Source organism: Fringilla coelebs, assembly GCF_963513975.1.
Source record: "Fringilla coelebs genome assembly, chromosome: 5".
NCBI classification, from domain to species: domain Eukaryota; kingdom Metazoa; phylum Chordata; class Aves; order Passeriformes; family Fringillidae; genus Fringilla; species Fringilla coelebs.
Genome location: NC_140033.1, coordinates 13,841,359 through 13,857,841, shown reverse-complemented (window position 1 = coordinate 13,857,841; position 16,483 = coordinate 13,841,359). Strand labels below are relative to the sequence as shown.

The 16,483-nt window shown below is 42.9% G+C and overlaps 1 protein-coding gene across 1 annotated transcript in view; it reads left to right on the top strand.

The window, feature by feature from the left end:
* The first annotated feature begins 1,685 nt into the window (after positions 1–1,685).
* NAMPT (nicotinamide phosphoribosyltransferase) overlaps positions 1,686–16,483 on the top strand; it is a 30,983-nt gene continuing 16,185 nt past the window's right edge. Inside the window, exons 1-3 of the mRNA XM_084206352.1 lie at positions 1,686–1,827; positions 13,564–13,720; positions 14,982–15,085. Coding sequence (XP_084062478.1) covers positions 1,768–1,827; positions 13,564–13,720; positions 14,982–15,085 — 321 coding nt within the window. The 5' untranslated portion in view covers positions 1,686–1,767. The remainder of the gene's footprint in view (positions 1,828–13,563; positions 13,721–14,981; positions 15,086–16,483) is intronic.

The following is a 16,483-nucleotide window of genomic DNA, read 5'->3' as shown; positions in this document are numbered from 1 at the left end:
TCACTTGTTTTTTTAAATTTTAAAAGTTTAATGATAATAAAATGGTTATTAAAAAAGCAATATTATTAGAGTAATAATAATTTGGACAATTTGGATTAGGGCAATATGAGACAATAGAAACAAAGAGTTATGGATGTCCGGGTACCTTTTTCTGGGCAACATAAGCCCAAAAAAGGACAAGCATCAACGGAGGATTAACCCTTAAAAACAATAACCTGTTGGATATTCATACATCTCATACATGATGTATAAATTCCATTCAAACACAGGATTCTGTCTGGTCATCATCAGCTTCTTCCTCTTAATCCTAACGGTGTCTCATGGCTGAGCGAGGCGGGAAGAAGTTCGTTTCTCCTGATAAGACAGCAATAAATTCTCTTTCTCTGAAAGATTTAGGTGTCCTGTGGCTGCTATCTCGCAGCATGTCCTTTCTTTAAAAAAAAAAAATATCCTACATAGCATAGTTTGTTTTTAACATTTTGTTATAGCCTAAAACTATATTTAACACACTCCTTAAGAAAATTAATTCTGCATAACTTTCGAACACAACACATATAATATTCATTTTAATATATGCGAAAAGCCAAGCATGAAATACTCATTTTTCACACAGCCCCTGAGTGAAAACTGAGCGCCACATCCAGCCTTTCCTCGAATTCCTCCAGGGACGGTGCCTCCAGCACCTCCCTGGGCAGCCCGTTCCGATGTCCAAGCACCCTTTCCGTGAGGAAATTCTCCCGAGCGCCCGAGCTGAACCTGCCCGGGGAGATTGAGGCCATTCCCTGGGGGAAGGACCCGACCCCGCCAGGCCACAAGGCCCGGTCAGGGGCCGGGCTGGAGGTAAAGCCACCCGAGCCTGCTCTTCCTCCTCTGTGCGAATGCCGGATAAACACGGCTCGAAAACCTCAAGTGTTCCCTCGAATGAGAACACCAGTTAAAGCTGTAATGAGGATAGAAGAAAGCTTCTGGAAAGCAGGTGTAACTTTATATGTAATCCCTGATCAACAGCAACTTTATAGAATGCTCGGAAGTATTTTCTGTCACAAAGTGTCATGCTCTTCCACCGAGGCAGCCGGCGCCGAACGCCGGCAGCGGGGGTGGATGGAGATCGGGGTGCTCGGGAAGGCCGGGAGGTCCCTTCCCACACGGGCATCAGCCCCAGGCCTGGTAAAAGGGACGGCAGGGCGCAGCGGCCCCGGAGCGAGTACGGGTGCGGATGCGGGTGCGGGTGCGGGCGGGGGTCTCCCCGCGTGCCCGGGCCGGTGCCGGTGCCGGTGCCCGCTCCCCTTTCCCGGAACGGCGGCTGCCGAGAACCGAAACCGGGGCCCCTCCGCGCCTGCGCGCCGCCCCCGCTCGCCTCGGGCCCGGCGCCCGTTCAGCCGAGCGCGTGCGGCCTGCCATCGCCAGAGGGCGCTCGCCGGCCGCGGGGGTGACGTCACCGGCCGGCCCCGCCCAAACCCCAATGAAAGAGAACGTGCGGCGCGGGACGCTCCCCGCCCGCCCCTCCCCCTGCACCGGCCAGCGGCGGGACCAATCAGAGCCCCCGCGGCGCCCCGGCCCCGCCCCCCTCGCCGTGACGCCTGGGAACCGCCCACGGCGGCAGAGCGGCCCCACCAATCAGCGTCCCCGCGCGCGCCCGCCCAGGCCGCGATCCCGTGTTTCCGCCCCGCCCCCTCTCTCCGCTCTCCCCCCGCTCAAAACGCCAGCGGTGGCGGCGGAGCCCGGTTCTGTCCGTGCGGGCGGTGGCGCCTCTCGGGGCTCGGCGACATGGAGTCCGCTGCGGTGGGAGCCGAGTTCAACATCCTCCTCGCCACCGACTCCTACAAGGTGGGCACGGACAGCCGGGCGGGAGAGAGGGGGTCACCTCTGCGGACACCGGACCCGCCGGTGCGCGCCGTCCGCGGGACGCCGAGCCAGGCCGGTCCCGCCGCCACCGGCCCCCTGCCCGCCTGGCCGGGGCCAGGAGATCCTTCGGGGCGCCAGTGAGGGTGCCCGGCCTCACCCGGGCGGTGCGGGGGGGGACGGCGCAGGCCGGGCCGGGGCTGCCCCTTTCGGCCCCGGCAGCCCCGAGCCGCTGCCCGCGGGGTGCCGGGGGCCGCGCAGCCGGGGGGAAGCGGCGGGGCCAGAAAAGAAAGTGAAAGCGGGCGGGGTGGGCGCCGCCATCCCGCCGCCTCTGGGCGCGGGGGGCGGCCATGGCGGGCACGCGGGAGGCGGGGGCCGCCCGGCCCCGAGCATCGTCCGGCCCCGCCGGGCTGCCCGCCCCCCGCCCTGGCCGGGGTCGGGGAGGGCGCGCACGTCGCTGCCGCGGGGCAGTCACTCCTTCCCTCTCCCGCGTCGCGTCCCTCCCGCTTCGCTCCGCTCCGCCGCTCGCCGCCAGCGGTCGTGCGCCTGGCGGTGATGCAGCGCGCTCCGGGCACCGGCTGGCGCAAAATCCGTGTTTGCTAGCCCCGTGCTTAGCTCCCGGCCACTGCGGTGTCACATTCGCTCGGCAAGGTGGAGGCTCAGAGGGGAGAGGCGCGCTGCACGGCCCTCCCTCCCTTCGTTTCTGGGAAATAGCGGGACTGACAGCAGTGACAAAGTGCAGGCGCCCTGTCCGCGCTCCGAGCCGGTGCTCTGCCCCGGCAGCTCCTGCCGTGCCTCGCAGCGAGTGTGCCCGGGCCGGAGAGCTGCCCCTGCGCCGCGCTCGTGGGAGCGCTCAGCCGCCAGCTCCGGGGCAGAGCCCGCGTGTGACTCCCCCCGCCTGGCCGGACGCGTGTGCCCGGCCTCTCTGGGGCTGGAAGGCTCACTTATTTCTTTCAGGAGCTGCGTTGCAATGTCGACGAGGTAGTTGTAAACAAAACTACAGTAACAGTATTGGTTATCGTTTGTAAAGCATTTATTGTGTTTTAGCTCTTTGAGCGTTGGGATGCTGGGATGAGTTTCAGGGACGAGGGTACTTCTGGATAGAGGAATTGAAAAAGCAAAAGCTATGTTGTGACCAGGTCTTGTTACTGAGTAACTACCAAAGTACAAATGTCAGCAGTTGCTGACTTGCGGTGATATCATTATTACTTTTATTTTCATTATTGTTATTATTACTATATGTTACATAAAAACATAAAGAAAGTTAACAGCTATTGTTGCTGTTTGTGGGAAGGAGTTCTGGAAGGTGGGGAGATGCTGATAAATCAGAGCATCCTGATGCTGTGACTGAGGACTTGCAAAGCTGCTTCCATTCTGGGTGTAATCTGACTACAGTGTTCTTTATGAATCAGGTTTAAGTGTTTGTTATCTAACTTATTCAAATATGAAAGATGCACTTTTTTTCCATATCTGAAACGAATCACATTAAATACTTCAGGCCTGGGTTAAAACAGTATTTACTTCAAGTCTAATTTGCACACTACTTTTTCTGAATGCTCTGGGTGTGCTCAAGGACTGGTGGCAGTTCAGCACACTGGAGTGACATAAAACCAGTTTGCTTCTGTTTTGTTTGCTGTTTCATAGTATAGACACTTGGTAACATTCCAGGAGTGGTAGAAATCTTAATGACATCAAATAAAGGCCTGAGGTGTTTTTTGGGTTTCTTTCCCAGTTTAAAATCAAATTTGGATGAGGTTTTCTGTGGCAGCTTAGGAGCATTTTGTATTATATTTAGAACAGTTGCCCCCCTCAGTTGCTTTGTTAGGGCTTTTCAAATTGTCTGTCTTTCCTTATGCTTTTTTCCAAATCTTAGGAATTGCAGTGTCTCTGAACAATGCTTAAACGAGTAGCTGCTTTTATCTTGTTAGGTAATATGAGCAAACATCACTTATCTTCTCCGTGGATGATACTGTTGTTTCCTAATCAATGAAACACACTTAGTGAGAGCACTTTCAGTAAAATTGCTCTAAAATATCTAGTAGTTTGCAATGTCAAGCTTTTTACAGGAGTTACCAAACACTCTTATTAGCAATTAAAACAACAGTGAGAGTTGATTGGGGAATTTTTTCTTTTCTTTTTATTTTGTTTAGATAGTTCTGCTGTATCCACAACTGTAGCATCTATTTGTGTATGCAGAACTGTCTGTACTTAACATTTAGACTGAGAAAAAACATGGATTAGCTCAGAAGTTTACATGGTGATCTAATTGCAGTAGGTGCCAGTCCATACAAGCTAGTGCTGGTGACAAAAATCACGTAGAAATGAGCAAAGGAAAAATAAGCAAAGAAAATGTAAAAGGAAAAATACATGCAAACTATAGTGACTGGCACAGCCTTAGCTTAGGCAGTTGTCCATCAGAAAAAAAGTTGTGGCATCTCAGGGTCATGTCTGTCACAATTTGTTAGTTGGAGTACTAGCTCCAGTGTCCCAGTTCTCTGTTGCTGCAGTTGGAAATTTGGGGTGAAAAAGCAACTCATTACTGGTTTAGTGCCTGTATAATTTCAGAAACAAAGTAATTCAGTAGGCAAAGATTTGTCTGTTGAGAGCCTATCGAGCCTCCCCTCCTTCTACACTATTTTCCTGTCTGCATGTGCATCATAGGACATTTCCTCTTAAACAATAGAGATTATTAAATACTCAGTGTCAAAATCTTTCAAGTGTTTTTGAAAAACTGCTGAGTATCATGCTGATTGCTAGTAAAGTGAATATTCCTAGACAGGAGTAGTTCCCAGTAGCTGAATATGCACTGGTTCCAGTACCGAGCTTCTGTTATAGAGTGGAGCTTACTCAATTGTACAAGTGCTCCAGGATTTTGAGGCTGGGCTTCAAATTATACAGTTTATCTCTAAACCAAATAACAAGATAAATGTTTTTACATCACTTAGATTCTTCTTCCTGTGTACTTTGTTCTGTATTCTTAAGCTTCTACAAATCCCCCAAAAGTATAATTCCTCCTGTATGCTGGGAATTAGATGGCATTCCCTCAGAGTCTGGGCATGGGCATTTGGTGTAGTGTGTGTGCAACATGCTGATAAGTAACAGCAGTTTTTTAATTCTTCTAATCATGAGACTCAAGAGATTCATCAATGCAGTGTTATCTGGGGAACCTCATTGTCTTTATGTGCACTACAGCAATGGCATTTCTATTAGTGAAGTTTTCTGCTGGTGACTTGGCATTACTGAAAAGGGGAAGTACTTGAAGTCAAAGTCCTTGTTAACAGAAAACTGCAAGTGAGGGGGTATCAGCTGGTTCCTTGAAAATCACTGTTTGTGTGGTGCGATATCTTAGTCTTGTGTCTACAGCGAGACACAATTTATATAGCTCCCTCTATACAGCTAGCTATATATATATTATACATATTCTATAGCAGCCTTGCCCCTCGGTGACAGTGGGGTTCTGTTCACTCTCTGCCCTTCCCCAGTGAAAGGGTCCGTGCCTCTCAGTGCCTCATTTGTCTGACATCATTGACGCACCTCCTCTGCATTTTCTTTCTCTCTGATTCCCAGTGCTCTGTTTAGCCTATATTTGTTTATTTCTGCACAGGCAAGAAATTTTCCAGAGTATAGGTAGTCTGAAACTGTGTTGAGAGGATCAGCTTGGCAGAGCTGTGCTATTCAGTGGAAAGACAGCCGGGACTGGCACAGACCAGGCCTGGGTTGGATGGACCATGAGCTGCAAGTGGGAAAGGCTATTGACTGAACCTTGTTTGCTGGAGTAATAATAGCTTATTTTGCTTTTGCCAATGAGATCTGTTACTGTTGCATGGCATGTTTTGTAATTAAACTGATAGTTATAATAAGCTGCTATGCAATTACCTCTTAGGAGGAGCTGACTTGCTATCTAGACTGTAAATGAGATCTGTTTCAGAATTAATTTCTTTCTGGCTGCTTCAAGGAAACCCAAAATGTGTGTTTTAATTCTGTATGCCTTACATGTTGAATTTTAAGTATTTGTCACTTCAGATGACTTTTTACTCTGTGTGAATGTAGGAGAGCACTGAGTTCTGAAGCACTTCACGTGAGTGTGTGTTTATTCTAGGCTCTGACAGCCTGTATATTCTTTATTTAGTAGACTAGAGGTATGTGAGGAAGAAACATGAGTACTCTTTAGCCTACTGGATTTGACTAGTACTTAATGACTGCAAAATATTCTTTACAGCAGCCCATGTATATTTTTTTTTTCTAATTAAAATCTTGTGGTGGGAGTGTGAGTGTGTTATCTCCTGTAATTCTGCCAGTGGAAAGCATCGGAAGCGTCTGGCTCGACACTCCTTGTAAGACACAATCTTCACACTCTCTAGCTTCGTTATTTTCCAAGTTTTGATTCGCAGTCACATGGTCCTGTTACAAACCCCAAGACACCATTGCTCGAAAGGAGCATGGCAACTGTAGAGTATTCAGTCAATTTTTGAATTAAGGGGAAGCAGCCCTTCTAGAACCACTGCAGTTTTCATTGTTGAAAAGGTAAATGTTTTTCCATTTTCATTAAGAAGCAGGAAACTTACCACAGTGTGTGTGGCAGTACAGCGGGCTAGTGACAAATGTGTAGACAGTAAACATAAGGCATTTTGTCATCTCTTCTCTGATAATCTTGGATGTAAAACTACTGGCTTGACTGAGGTAGAGTTAATTTTCTTCCTAGTAGCTGGTATGAGGCTGTGTTTTGGATTTGTGCTGAAAACAATGCTGATAATTCAGGGATATTTTTGATTTTGCTGAGTAGTGCCTGCACAGAGTCATGACCTTTTTCTGCCCCATAAACCATCCCACCAGCAAGGAGGCTGGGGGTGCGCAAGAAGCTGGGAGGGAACACCAGGACAGCTGACCCCAGCTGACCCAAGGGATATTCCATACCACATGACATCATGCTTAGTGAATAAAGCTGGGGAAGAAGGAGTAAAGGGGGGAACATTTGGAGTAGCGGCATTTGTCTTGCCCACTAAATGCTACACAGGCTGGAGCCCTGCTTTTCTGGGAATGCCTGAACACCTGTTTACCCGTGGGAAGTGATGAATGAATTCCCTGTTCTGCTTTGCTTACATGCAGAGAAGTTTTGCTTTCCCTGTTAAACTGTCTTTATCCCAACCCATGAGTTTTCCACTTTTACTCTTTGGATTCTCTCCCTTGTCTCACTGGGAGGAGTGAGTGAGGTGAGTGAGTGGCATTTGGGGCTCGGTTGCCAGTTGGGGTTAAACCACAACAAAAACCATGATAGTATTTCGTGGTAATCTGCTGCAAAATGTAGCTGTTTTTAAGCACTGTGATTTGTCTGAGAAATTTAGAACACTTTCAGTTCTAGTGCTTACACTTGACCTTGTATTTTAAATTAATGTGGACCTGGTCATGTGTAGTATCTCTGCTGATAATGTGCAGCTTCCATAGGAATTCAGTTGCCTGCATGTGCTTTCCTTATTTTTTATAGTACTGACTGGTCTCTTAGCTTCTTTTTTCTCACCTCTGGTCCTCTTATTTTTCAATACACATGTAAGAAATGATGGATGAACTCAAATATGGAGACATTAGAAGTGGTACAAGGTCATCATTCAGTCATAACCTCCATTAGCTTAACTCTCTCATCTCATAAAAGCCAATATCTCCCAATATTCTCACTTTGGTTCTTGAACATTGTCTCAATCTTATGCATTCTAATAAGGGGCCTGGAGTCTCTCTAAGTTTTTTTTTTTTCCCTATGGTAATCTGAAGCTCATGTAATCAAAATGTTAAGATTCTACTTGACTCTTATATTTTTATTTTTTTTTTAACTCACTTAAGATTGTCTTGCACTTTACCTGCTTTTGTTGGATGTCCTTTCTCTTGAATTATTAAAGATTGATTCTTCTGGCATTTCCTCTCTTGTTCAAATAAATTTATCATTTAACCATACTGGCTTTTGGTTTGGTTTTCATTTCCACTGATGTGGTGTGCATGCCTTCTGTGATTGCTTCAATGCTACCAAAGTATCCCTGTTGAACAGAACTGTTAGTCACAGTTGTGTTGGGTTTTTCCTGAAGAGGGTCACAATGCCTTATCATTGCTGTTAATTGTCTCATTTCAGTGAGGTATATCTGATAGAGCAGTCCCTTTGCTCCTGAATCCTGGTTCCTCTCCTTATTGTTGCTAATAATGTTATTTTCCATGTAGGTGGTTGGCAAACTTTGCTTTTAGCTGCTCTGTTGGCTAAATCTTCTAAAGGTTTAGATAAAGAAGTATTTCATCCCATGGCCTCTTTCCGCAGTGTTTGTAAATAATGTAATACCACAACTCATGGAGGTCCTGGGGTGCTTTGCTGAAGTCTTCTTGGTGTAAATACCAGCAATACCACTGCACTAGAACAGTCTAACTCAGTAAGGCATACTGGGGGTGAGGATCTCCCAAGTGTCTCTTGCAGATCAAGGCTTGCAGTGACACCAAGCCTGTGCTTGGCCCCTGTGCTGCAGACCTGCAGTGTCCTGGCCAAGTGGCCCAGAGTCCAGGCCATGCTGCTTCTGCTTCACCTGCCACCTGTCCCTCTGATTCTTTGTGGTTGTGGCTGTGTGGCACTATGGGTTTGGTGGCCAGGTTGTTCTGTACCCATTTAGCGCTAAGGTTTTTTCACAATAGCTCCAGAAGTTTCAAATACTGTCTTACTTGAACTGGTATCATCTTATCACAAGAGTTAGAGTACAGGCAGGATCCTGCTGGGTAAATGTTTGGGGGTTTGCTTTCTCCACTGTAGACAGGACTTGCAAGCATCTTTCTGATGGTTTATGTTGGCATCTGACCTAGGGGAGCATCAGGAATTACCGCTAGTGGAGATTTTGGCCACACCCGATTTCTCATGTCCTATCTGTTTTTCCCATGTTTTCAAATGGTTGAATTACATAGGCTTAAACAACCTTTTAAAGTAAGTTTGTCACAATATCCTGTACAACAAAGCTTGTAGATTATAAGCATATTTATATTTTTATGTCAAATATCTTCTTATCTACTTAGAAAAATGCAGCATTTACCTCAGTCATCCCTATTTTATGATGAATACCCATTAATTCCTTTTTCTTAAATTTTAACTCTTAATGTTTGGTGTGGTTTTTTTATAATCTGAATGCAGTTTGTGGTTCATGTTTTTTTCCCTCAAAAAGCCTAATTTAATTAAATAGATGTAGTCCTTGTTGAGAGTATTCTTTATTCAGAATATACCTTTCTTTGCATTAAATTAAACAAGGAGCTATCACAACTGGAATAAAAGTGCTCTATTTCAGTCATAGTACATAATCTTGTAGGTAGTAGTGCCAAGGCTGTTTGTCATATGTTTTATAGACAAAACCTAAACCACAGCCTTTGAACTAAACATCAAAAGGCCTTTGAAGATACTTGGGAGAGTTGTTTTCTTGTAAGGGTCTCTTAATCCCAATAGAGGCTTTTGTTTGCTTTTCTGTTTGTTGGTTGGTTTTTTTTTTTTCTTCCTGAAGAGAAGGGCTTTCCTACTGACTTTATAGTCACTCCTACTTATCAAGAGCTCATCTGTCCAAGTCCTGCTTCTGTCATCCCCTAACTGAAAGCACAGAGTGCCTTAATCTCTTCAGTCACATAAAACTTAATATCAAATATTTTACATTGCCTCTGGTTGTTCTTTCTACTCTCCTTTAGGATATAGAAAGATGCCAGTCTTCATCAGGCAACAAGGAAAGATCAGGCATTTTTTTGAAGCATAGTTTTCATTGTCCACGTGCCTTATAGTGTTGTGTCAGTTTTTTTCTTGTTGGTTGGTTTGTTTTGTTTTCAATTGCATTCTTTGTGTCTTCTGTGAACTGTTCCCACTCCTAGACCTTGACCTTTTTTCCACACTTTTTTTAACCACCAGGCATTTCCCTACATGCCAAGCCTCCTGACCACCACTATGGCAGATGGGTATTATTCCCCCATGTGGTAGAAGCCCAGAAATGACAGCTAATACAATCAGCTGCTGTGACATTTTGTGGGCAGATATTCCTGATAAGTATGGTGTCCTGTCTTAGGGCTTGGGAGCAAAACAGATGGCCAGATAACTCAGCAGGGGTTGTAGGTCTTGTGCTTAACTTCTTACACACCTATACAGCATAGAATCAAGAAATAGTTTGGGTTGAAAGGGACCTTCAAAGGCCATCCAGTCCAGCCCCTTTGCAATGAGCAGGGACATCTTCAACTAGACCAGTTTGCTCAAAGCCCCATCCTGCTTGACCTTGAGAGTTTTCAGGCATGGGTCATCTGTCAACTCTCTGGGCAACCTGCTCCAGTGTTTCACTAACTTCATCACAAAAAATGTATTATGTCTAGTCTGAATCTACCCTCCTTTAGTTTAAAACCGTCACTCCTTGTCCTGTTGCTACAGGCCCTGATAAAAAGTGTGTCCACATCTTTTTTAAAAGCCCCCTTCAAGTAGCCAGTGGTTGGGAAGTGTGGTATTTTTAAGATTGTGATTGTGCCTTTAAATATTGAGTAATATTTGAAAGGGTGTCTCAGCTTTGTAGGTAAAACTAACAGCTTTGTGGATTGTCAAATGAGGTATCTTTAAAATTACAGCTGTAAGGTTTGCTCAGATGTAAATATTTTAATTGCCAGGGAGGTGTATTTTCACTGTTTAAATAGATTTTAATGTGTGAAGGATATAATTAAATACTACATATGTGACTTAACAGGAAACTTTCATTTATGTTTCAATCCCTAGAGGTAACTATCTTCTGGACACTAGCTAGTATGTATTTTCAGGTTAAGATCTAATCTTATGTCAGAAAGGATAGCTAAACCTGTGATGCAATGTTTGAGAAACCTGAGTGGGTTTTTTTTAGCTTGAAACTGTCAGTAGGGTAGTCAGGAGGAGCTGTTTCCCCAGGTATGTAATATAAAGGATAAATCTGTTAGCATTTCAGCCTGATTTCCACTCTCAAGTTCTGCTTTGCAGCCAGAGCACTCTGTTTTTTGATCATGCTTCAAAGCAGGGCTAGATTAAGTCCCTAAAAGAATGTACTTAAATGCAATAAGAAAAGGTGACACCAGCTCAGTGGGTGCACTGTGTGCCCCAGGTTAATTTGGGCCTGTAACCATTTTGACAGAGAGAAACATACAGCAGGAGGAGATCCCTTTGAACTGTCAAAGTGGAATATATTTTCAAGATGTGAGTGGAAGATCACACAGATTTTCATTACAATGTAGGTGTGGCTTCTGTAACTTGCCCATAGCTGGTAAGTTGTATAAACGTTTTAAAGGAAACCTGAGTATCCCATCTCACGCAGATATAGTTTGTATTGTTTGAACTGTTGTGATGAGTACAGCAGCATTGCTTTGGTTTGCTCTCGAGCTTGCCGCAAGGAATTGAGATATTGATGTGGAGAATTGCTCCTGGGACAAGTGCAGTGTACACTTGCAGCTGCTGAGCTCTGTGCTGAGCCTTTACTCTGAAATCACAAACTCAAAAGTCCAGTACCAGTTGTAAAACGGGGCAAAATTTTTCATGATGTTGCTGTAACTTATCTTGATGGCACCAGTGGGAAGGGAGGAGTTCCCACTCTGTGTCTTTACAGTGCATGAACATTCTAAGGATTTCTTACAGGATCTTTTTCTTAGAGTGCATTTAATACACTTTAATACACAATATGTGTGTGTGTGTGTTCATATACCCACTAGTTGGAAAGACGTGTCAAATGGAGCCAATTTGTGTTTCCTCCATAGTAAAGAAGCCAGGATGGTGTCTGTGTGTTTTCTTTTGTGCAGGGATTTTGTTTTCCTTTAAATGTGATGATATCATGCAGAGAGTTTTCTTTGAGCTGGCAGTGTGATGTACTTCTTGGAAGTTCTGCATAGAACTAGGAAAGGGCATGTTATAATTTGTGAAGCGAGACATTTATTAGTAGCTAGAACTAAATCTAAAAGCCAGGTTTTGTCTTTGGGTCTAGCATTGCTACTCTTAGGCATTCTGCTTTTGAGTGGCTGTGGAATTGTAACAGAATAGGTTTGTGCTCCATTAAATGCCTGTGGTGCCATGCTTTGTTTGAAGTCAGGGCAGAAAACGTGCAATGACAAGCTTGGGTTTTATTTGATTGGCCTTGTAAACCTCATACAAGCAAAGACAATAGAATGATCTTTAAATTGACCTTTCTTTAATGTTTCCTTGCAGCACTGGAAACACAACCATAACAGCCTTGTGCTGGTATAGGAGAACCAAAAAATTCAGTTGAGTAGTTTATTTTCCAATCTGAGTGAAACACTAAATTTAAATGACATTTGAGGGGAGTAGGGAAACTGTTATTTTAAAAGCCTTTAACATACAGTTTTAGGAATACAGGTAAGGCAACCTTCAGATATTTTTATTTGAGAATGTCAGGGATATGTTTAAAAAATCAGGACAAGAAGGAAGAAACAGTAAAATTATCCCTTTTCCAATTCCTTGTGGTATTAGCAACAGAAATTTTCAAGGCTGAGTAAGTAACAGCAAGAAATGTATAATGAATTCATACTCGAACCTGTAAATATGGGAGTTTGAAAAAAATTCAGACATGAGTTTCCAGCTCATGTCTGAATTTTGTTCTGATCTACAATACTGGTTTCTCAGCTGTAGGAACAGTTTTTCCTTATGAAATGTATAGACTTGTTCACAGACTTCTCATCATAATTTAAGAAAACTCTTGATACCTTCAACTTTGGGGATACTTTACCTTGATTTGTGTATTCTGTAATTTAAACATTGGTAGTGCAAAGTTTCTGTCATTGTGTATTCTTTTTGTTCAGTATGGAATTAAGGATTTTGCATGGAGTTTGCTTATTACACATTAGGAGATGAAATTTTGCAGGTTTAAAGTTTTAAGTGTTTATTAGAGTGTACTTGTTTCAAATGCTCTTATTACTCAAAGTAAATTTCTGGCTAGATTTACTATAAGGAGCTCTGAAAAGCTGTAATAGTTGAATTCAGCATAACATTGTGTGGTTTATGGCCAGTTTCCATGTAATACTCACAGGCAGCAACTGCTCCCTTTATGTGAACTTCTTCAAATTTTGAAAAAAAGCCCATCTAGCAAACTTTGTAGGGAGGTACAAACCTCAGGTAGATTTTAGCAGCCTTACTGACAGTAAGATGTTTGGAAACTGGCTTTGCTGTAACCAGAGAGTTTGAGAGACCCACTCTGCTCACGGGGAATGGGACACTTGGGTAAAGGCCATTGCCACTGCCTTCTTCAGTCTGGCTGGGTTTATCTGAGCTATGGGATGGTAACCTTCAAAACTGAAGTCAAATACAAGCAGGTGTTTGGCAGTGGCATGGAATTTTGTGCTTCCTGTAGCTATGAGGCTTGGCCAAAGTGTGGCAGAGCAAAAACTGACCTGGCACGTTGGTGCTCAGTGCTGCTCCTAAAATCCTAGCCAGTGTCCTTCCCAGTTAATCAAAGCCAGGTCATCATGGCAGGGGGAGATTAACCTCAGGAAAGATTTGAATAAGAAGCAAGGAATAACAGAGGGAAGACAGTCTTTTGAACTGAAAATTGAAAGAGGTTAAAAACCTGGAAATTCTGTAAATACTTGTGTAGAATGTGAATGGATAAATAATCACAGTCCAGAAGAGCTGGGAGTTACTTTTAAGCTTTAATGTACAAATATGTTTTCTCTTCTGCTTTGTAGTGATGTTTTGAGTTCTTACTGAAGTTTTTCTTGATGTAGGTTACGCACTACAAGCAATATCCACCTAACACAAGCAAAGTATATTCCTACTTTGAATGTCGTGAAAAGAAGACTGAAAATTCCAAACTAAAGAAAGTGAAATATGAAGAAACAGTTTTTTATGGCTTGCAGTACATTCTGAATAAATATTTAAAAGGTAACTATCTCAAATTCCAGTAAAACCTTTTCTCTAATTAAATAGCTAACTTTTTCTCAAGCTTGTAGTCTTATAGTTGAAACAATTCCAGGTTTTCCTGATACACCACAAGTAGTGACATGCATAATATCTTATTTATGTGATTGTGAAAGAAGTTGTCCACCCTCATAAATTGGTATTAACTTCTTAATCCAGACACCTCTCTACTATCTTTATTTATGCCAATGGTTTATTAAAAATGAAAAGGTGTTCATGTTGCAGCTTCAGTGGGCAAAATTGAAATGAATGGAAAGAGACCAAAGCTGTGCATAGTCACAAGCAGAGAGATATGATGGAAAATACACTTTGCATTTTGAACATTAACTTCACTTCTGTATTTGCTGGTTTGTTTACTGTGTATACCAATAATGGTTTTAAATTTCCCTAAATTAAATTTAAATTTTCCTTAAATTTTCAATGGCCCTCAGCTTAGATCATTGAGTATGGCAGCTACATGTGAAAATGGTTTTTATACTGATAATTTTAGGAGTAACATGTTTAAGATCTTTTTTGCCTTATGTACAAATATCACCTGTTCTTACCTGAGTGCATGTTGCCTTCTGCCAAGCTTTAAAGGAAAACTTTAGTCATATGTCTTACATGTTTTTGTCTTGATCCAATAAACATCTCTGCCAATTCCACCAAAGATTGAAATTCCGTTGTAATCAAAACACTTGATAATTTTGTTTCTTTTGTCTTTAGCAATCTCAGGGTTGTTCTCTGAGGTAGATGACTGGCCCTACAGCAGCAGCATGCTTATTCAAATAATGTGGTTAGTCTGCTGGTTCCTAGCACAAATGGTCAGTCAAAGGTTGGTTGCAAAGTCTCTCCATGGGGACTCTCCCTGGAATGGCATAGCTTAACCCTTGTGCTAGATATGTCCTTGCTGCATGTACCAGCTTGCACAATCAACACATTCCTCTGCAAAAAGCACTGCTGTTAAACCTCTTGACTGGTTTTTGACCGTCATAAAAGAGTAACAACCTCAAAATTTTCCTGAGTTGTCTGGAAACCACAAGTGTATTTTGCCCTCATGGTTTCTTGAGCATTCTAATCTGTGTAATAAATTTAGGTTTGATTTAAACATTCTGCATTTGGCATTTTCTTAATATCTTTGTTGGAGGCAAAGTAACTTTGCTGTGCCTGAACCTTTTTGTTATTTATTTTATCAGTTGATGAATATTGCAAGTTTCTAAACTTTAATCTGTTTCTGAAACTCCAGGTAAGGTGGTGACCAAAGAGAAAATCAAGGAAGCCAAAGAAGTATATAGGGAGCATTTTCAAGATGATGTCTTCAATGAAAAGGGATGGAACTATATTCTAGAGGTAAAAAAATTTGCAAAAATAGTTGGAGATCATTGTGACGAATTTCTGAATCAACAGTAGAATAAATATGGCAGTCTCTCTTTTTAATCTTGATAGTAAAGACTGGATAAATTTAGCTTTTCATGTTTAGTGTACAGGGAGTAGCAGCTGTCAAAGAATAATCATATAATTGTAATTCCTTAGAGAAAAGTAATTTTCATCCTTTCAGATGCCAAATGCGGCTTTGCAGGTAATAAGGATTTATGGCTGCCGTCAGCCAGCTCCTGTGAGTGAGTGAGTGAGTGAGTGGGGGCTTGTTGGCAGCTCTCCATGTGTGATACAGCACTCAGTGCTTGCCTGCATCATTTACATTTCTCTCTCTAACTAATCATTACAATGTTTACTCCAATGCAGAAAGCATTGCAACTTCTTGGGTAAGTATAAGTAGTTGGAGAAAATATATGTTTTGTTCAGTTGTTTTATACATTTTTCAGAGATATGAGTGTTGAATTTTATTATAAAATACAAGGCTTGAGCACTTCTGACACACAAAACCTTTCAACTTTAGTCTTCTTGCAATTATCCTTTTCCCCTTTTGTTTAAAAAAGTGTTAGACTTCAAGTAATTGCAGACATCTCTTCTCTGTAAAAGCAGCAGATTTAGACTAATAGCATTCATCAGAGCTGTACTAATCTCTGCAGAGTAATTAAATGCTTAGTTTCATTGTGGGTTTTGGTGAGTGAATGTTTTTGGCAGCTGAAAGCCCCTTTTTTAGTCCTCTGCATTTAAATTTCCCTGGCTACCCTAATTGTATGTACTTTCATGGTGGCATCTCTGTTACCACTGGGGTGGACCATAGGTGTGCAAGAGAAGAGTGACTTTCAACTAAGTGTTACAAATGGCACCAAGGTAAATAAGCCCACAGTTTTCTAAGAGAGAGCTATAGAGAGGTTTGTAGAGGACTTGCAGCCAGTTCAAATAACTACAAATGTGAATTCAATCCATATTTGTGTTTAAGCTACATTATATATTGTGAACTCCTTTCATATGTGTTAAAGTAAGCTTGATCCCTCTTTGGATAAACAGAATTGATACACTTTTAATTTTGCTTGGCTGTCCTCACTGAGTTGTAATGTGGCTTGACTAAGTCCATTCAACTTTTGTTCTAGTCAAAATAAGCATTCCTGCATACCTTCTGTGTATGTTTATTCCTTTGTCAGGTTTTCTTTTCAAAATTGTGTGTGTATATTTTTATATATAAAAACCCAAACGTGATTTTCATGTCTTGATCTCATGCTGGTGGCTCTCAAACTGGAAGTGTATGTACTCTTTGAGTCTTTGTGTACCCTTTATGCACAGAGTCCCTACTTCTGCTCCCTGAATTGCAGTGTGTTCACACACCTGCCACTGTTTCTCCCT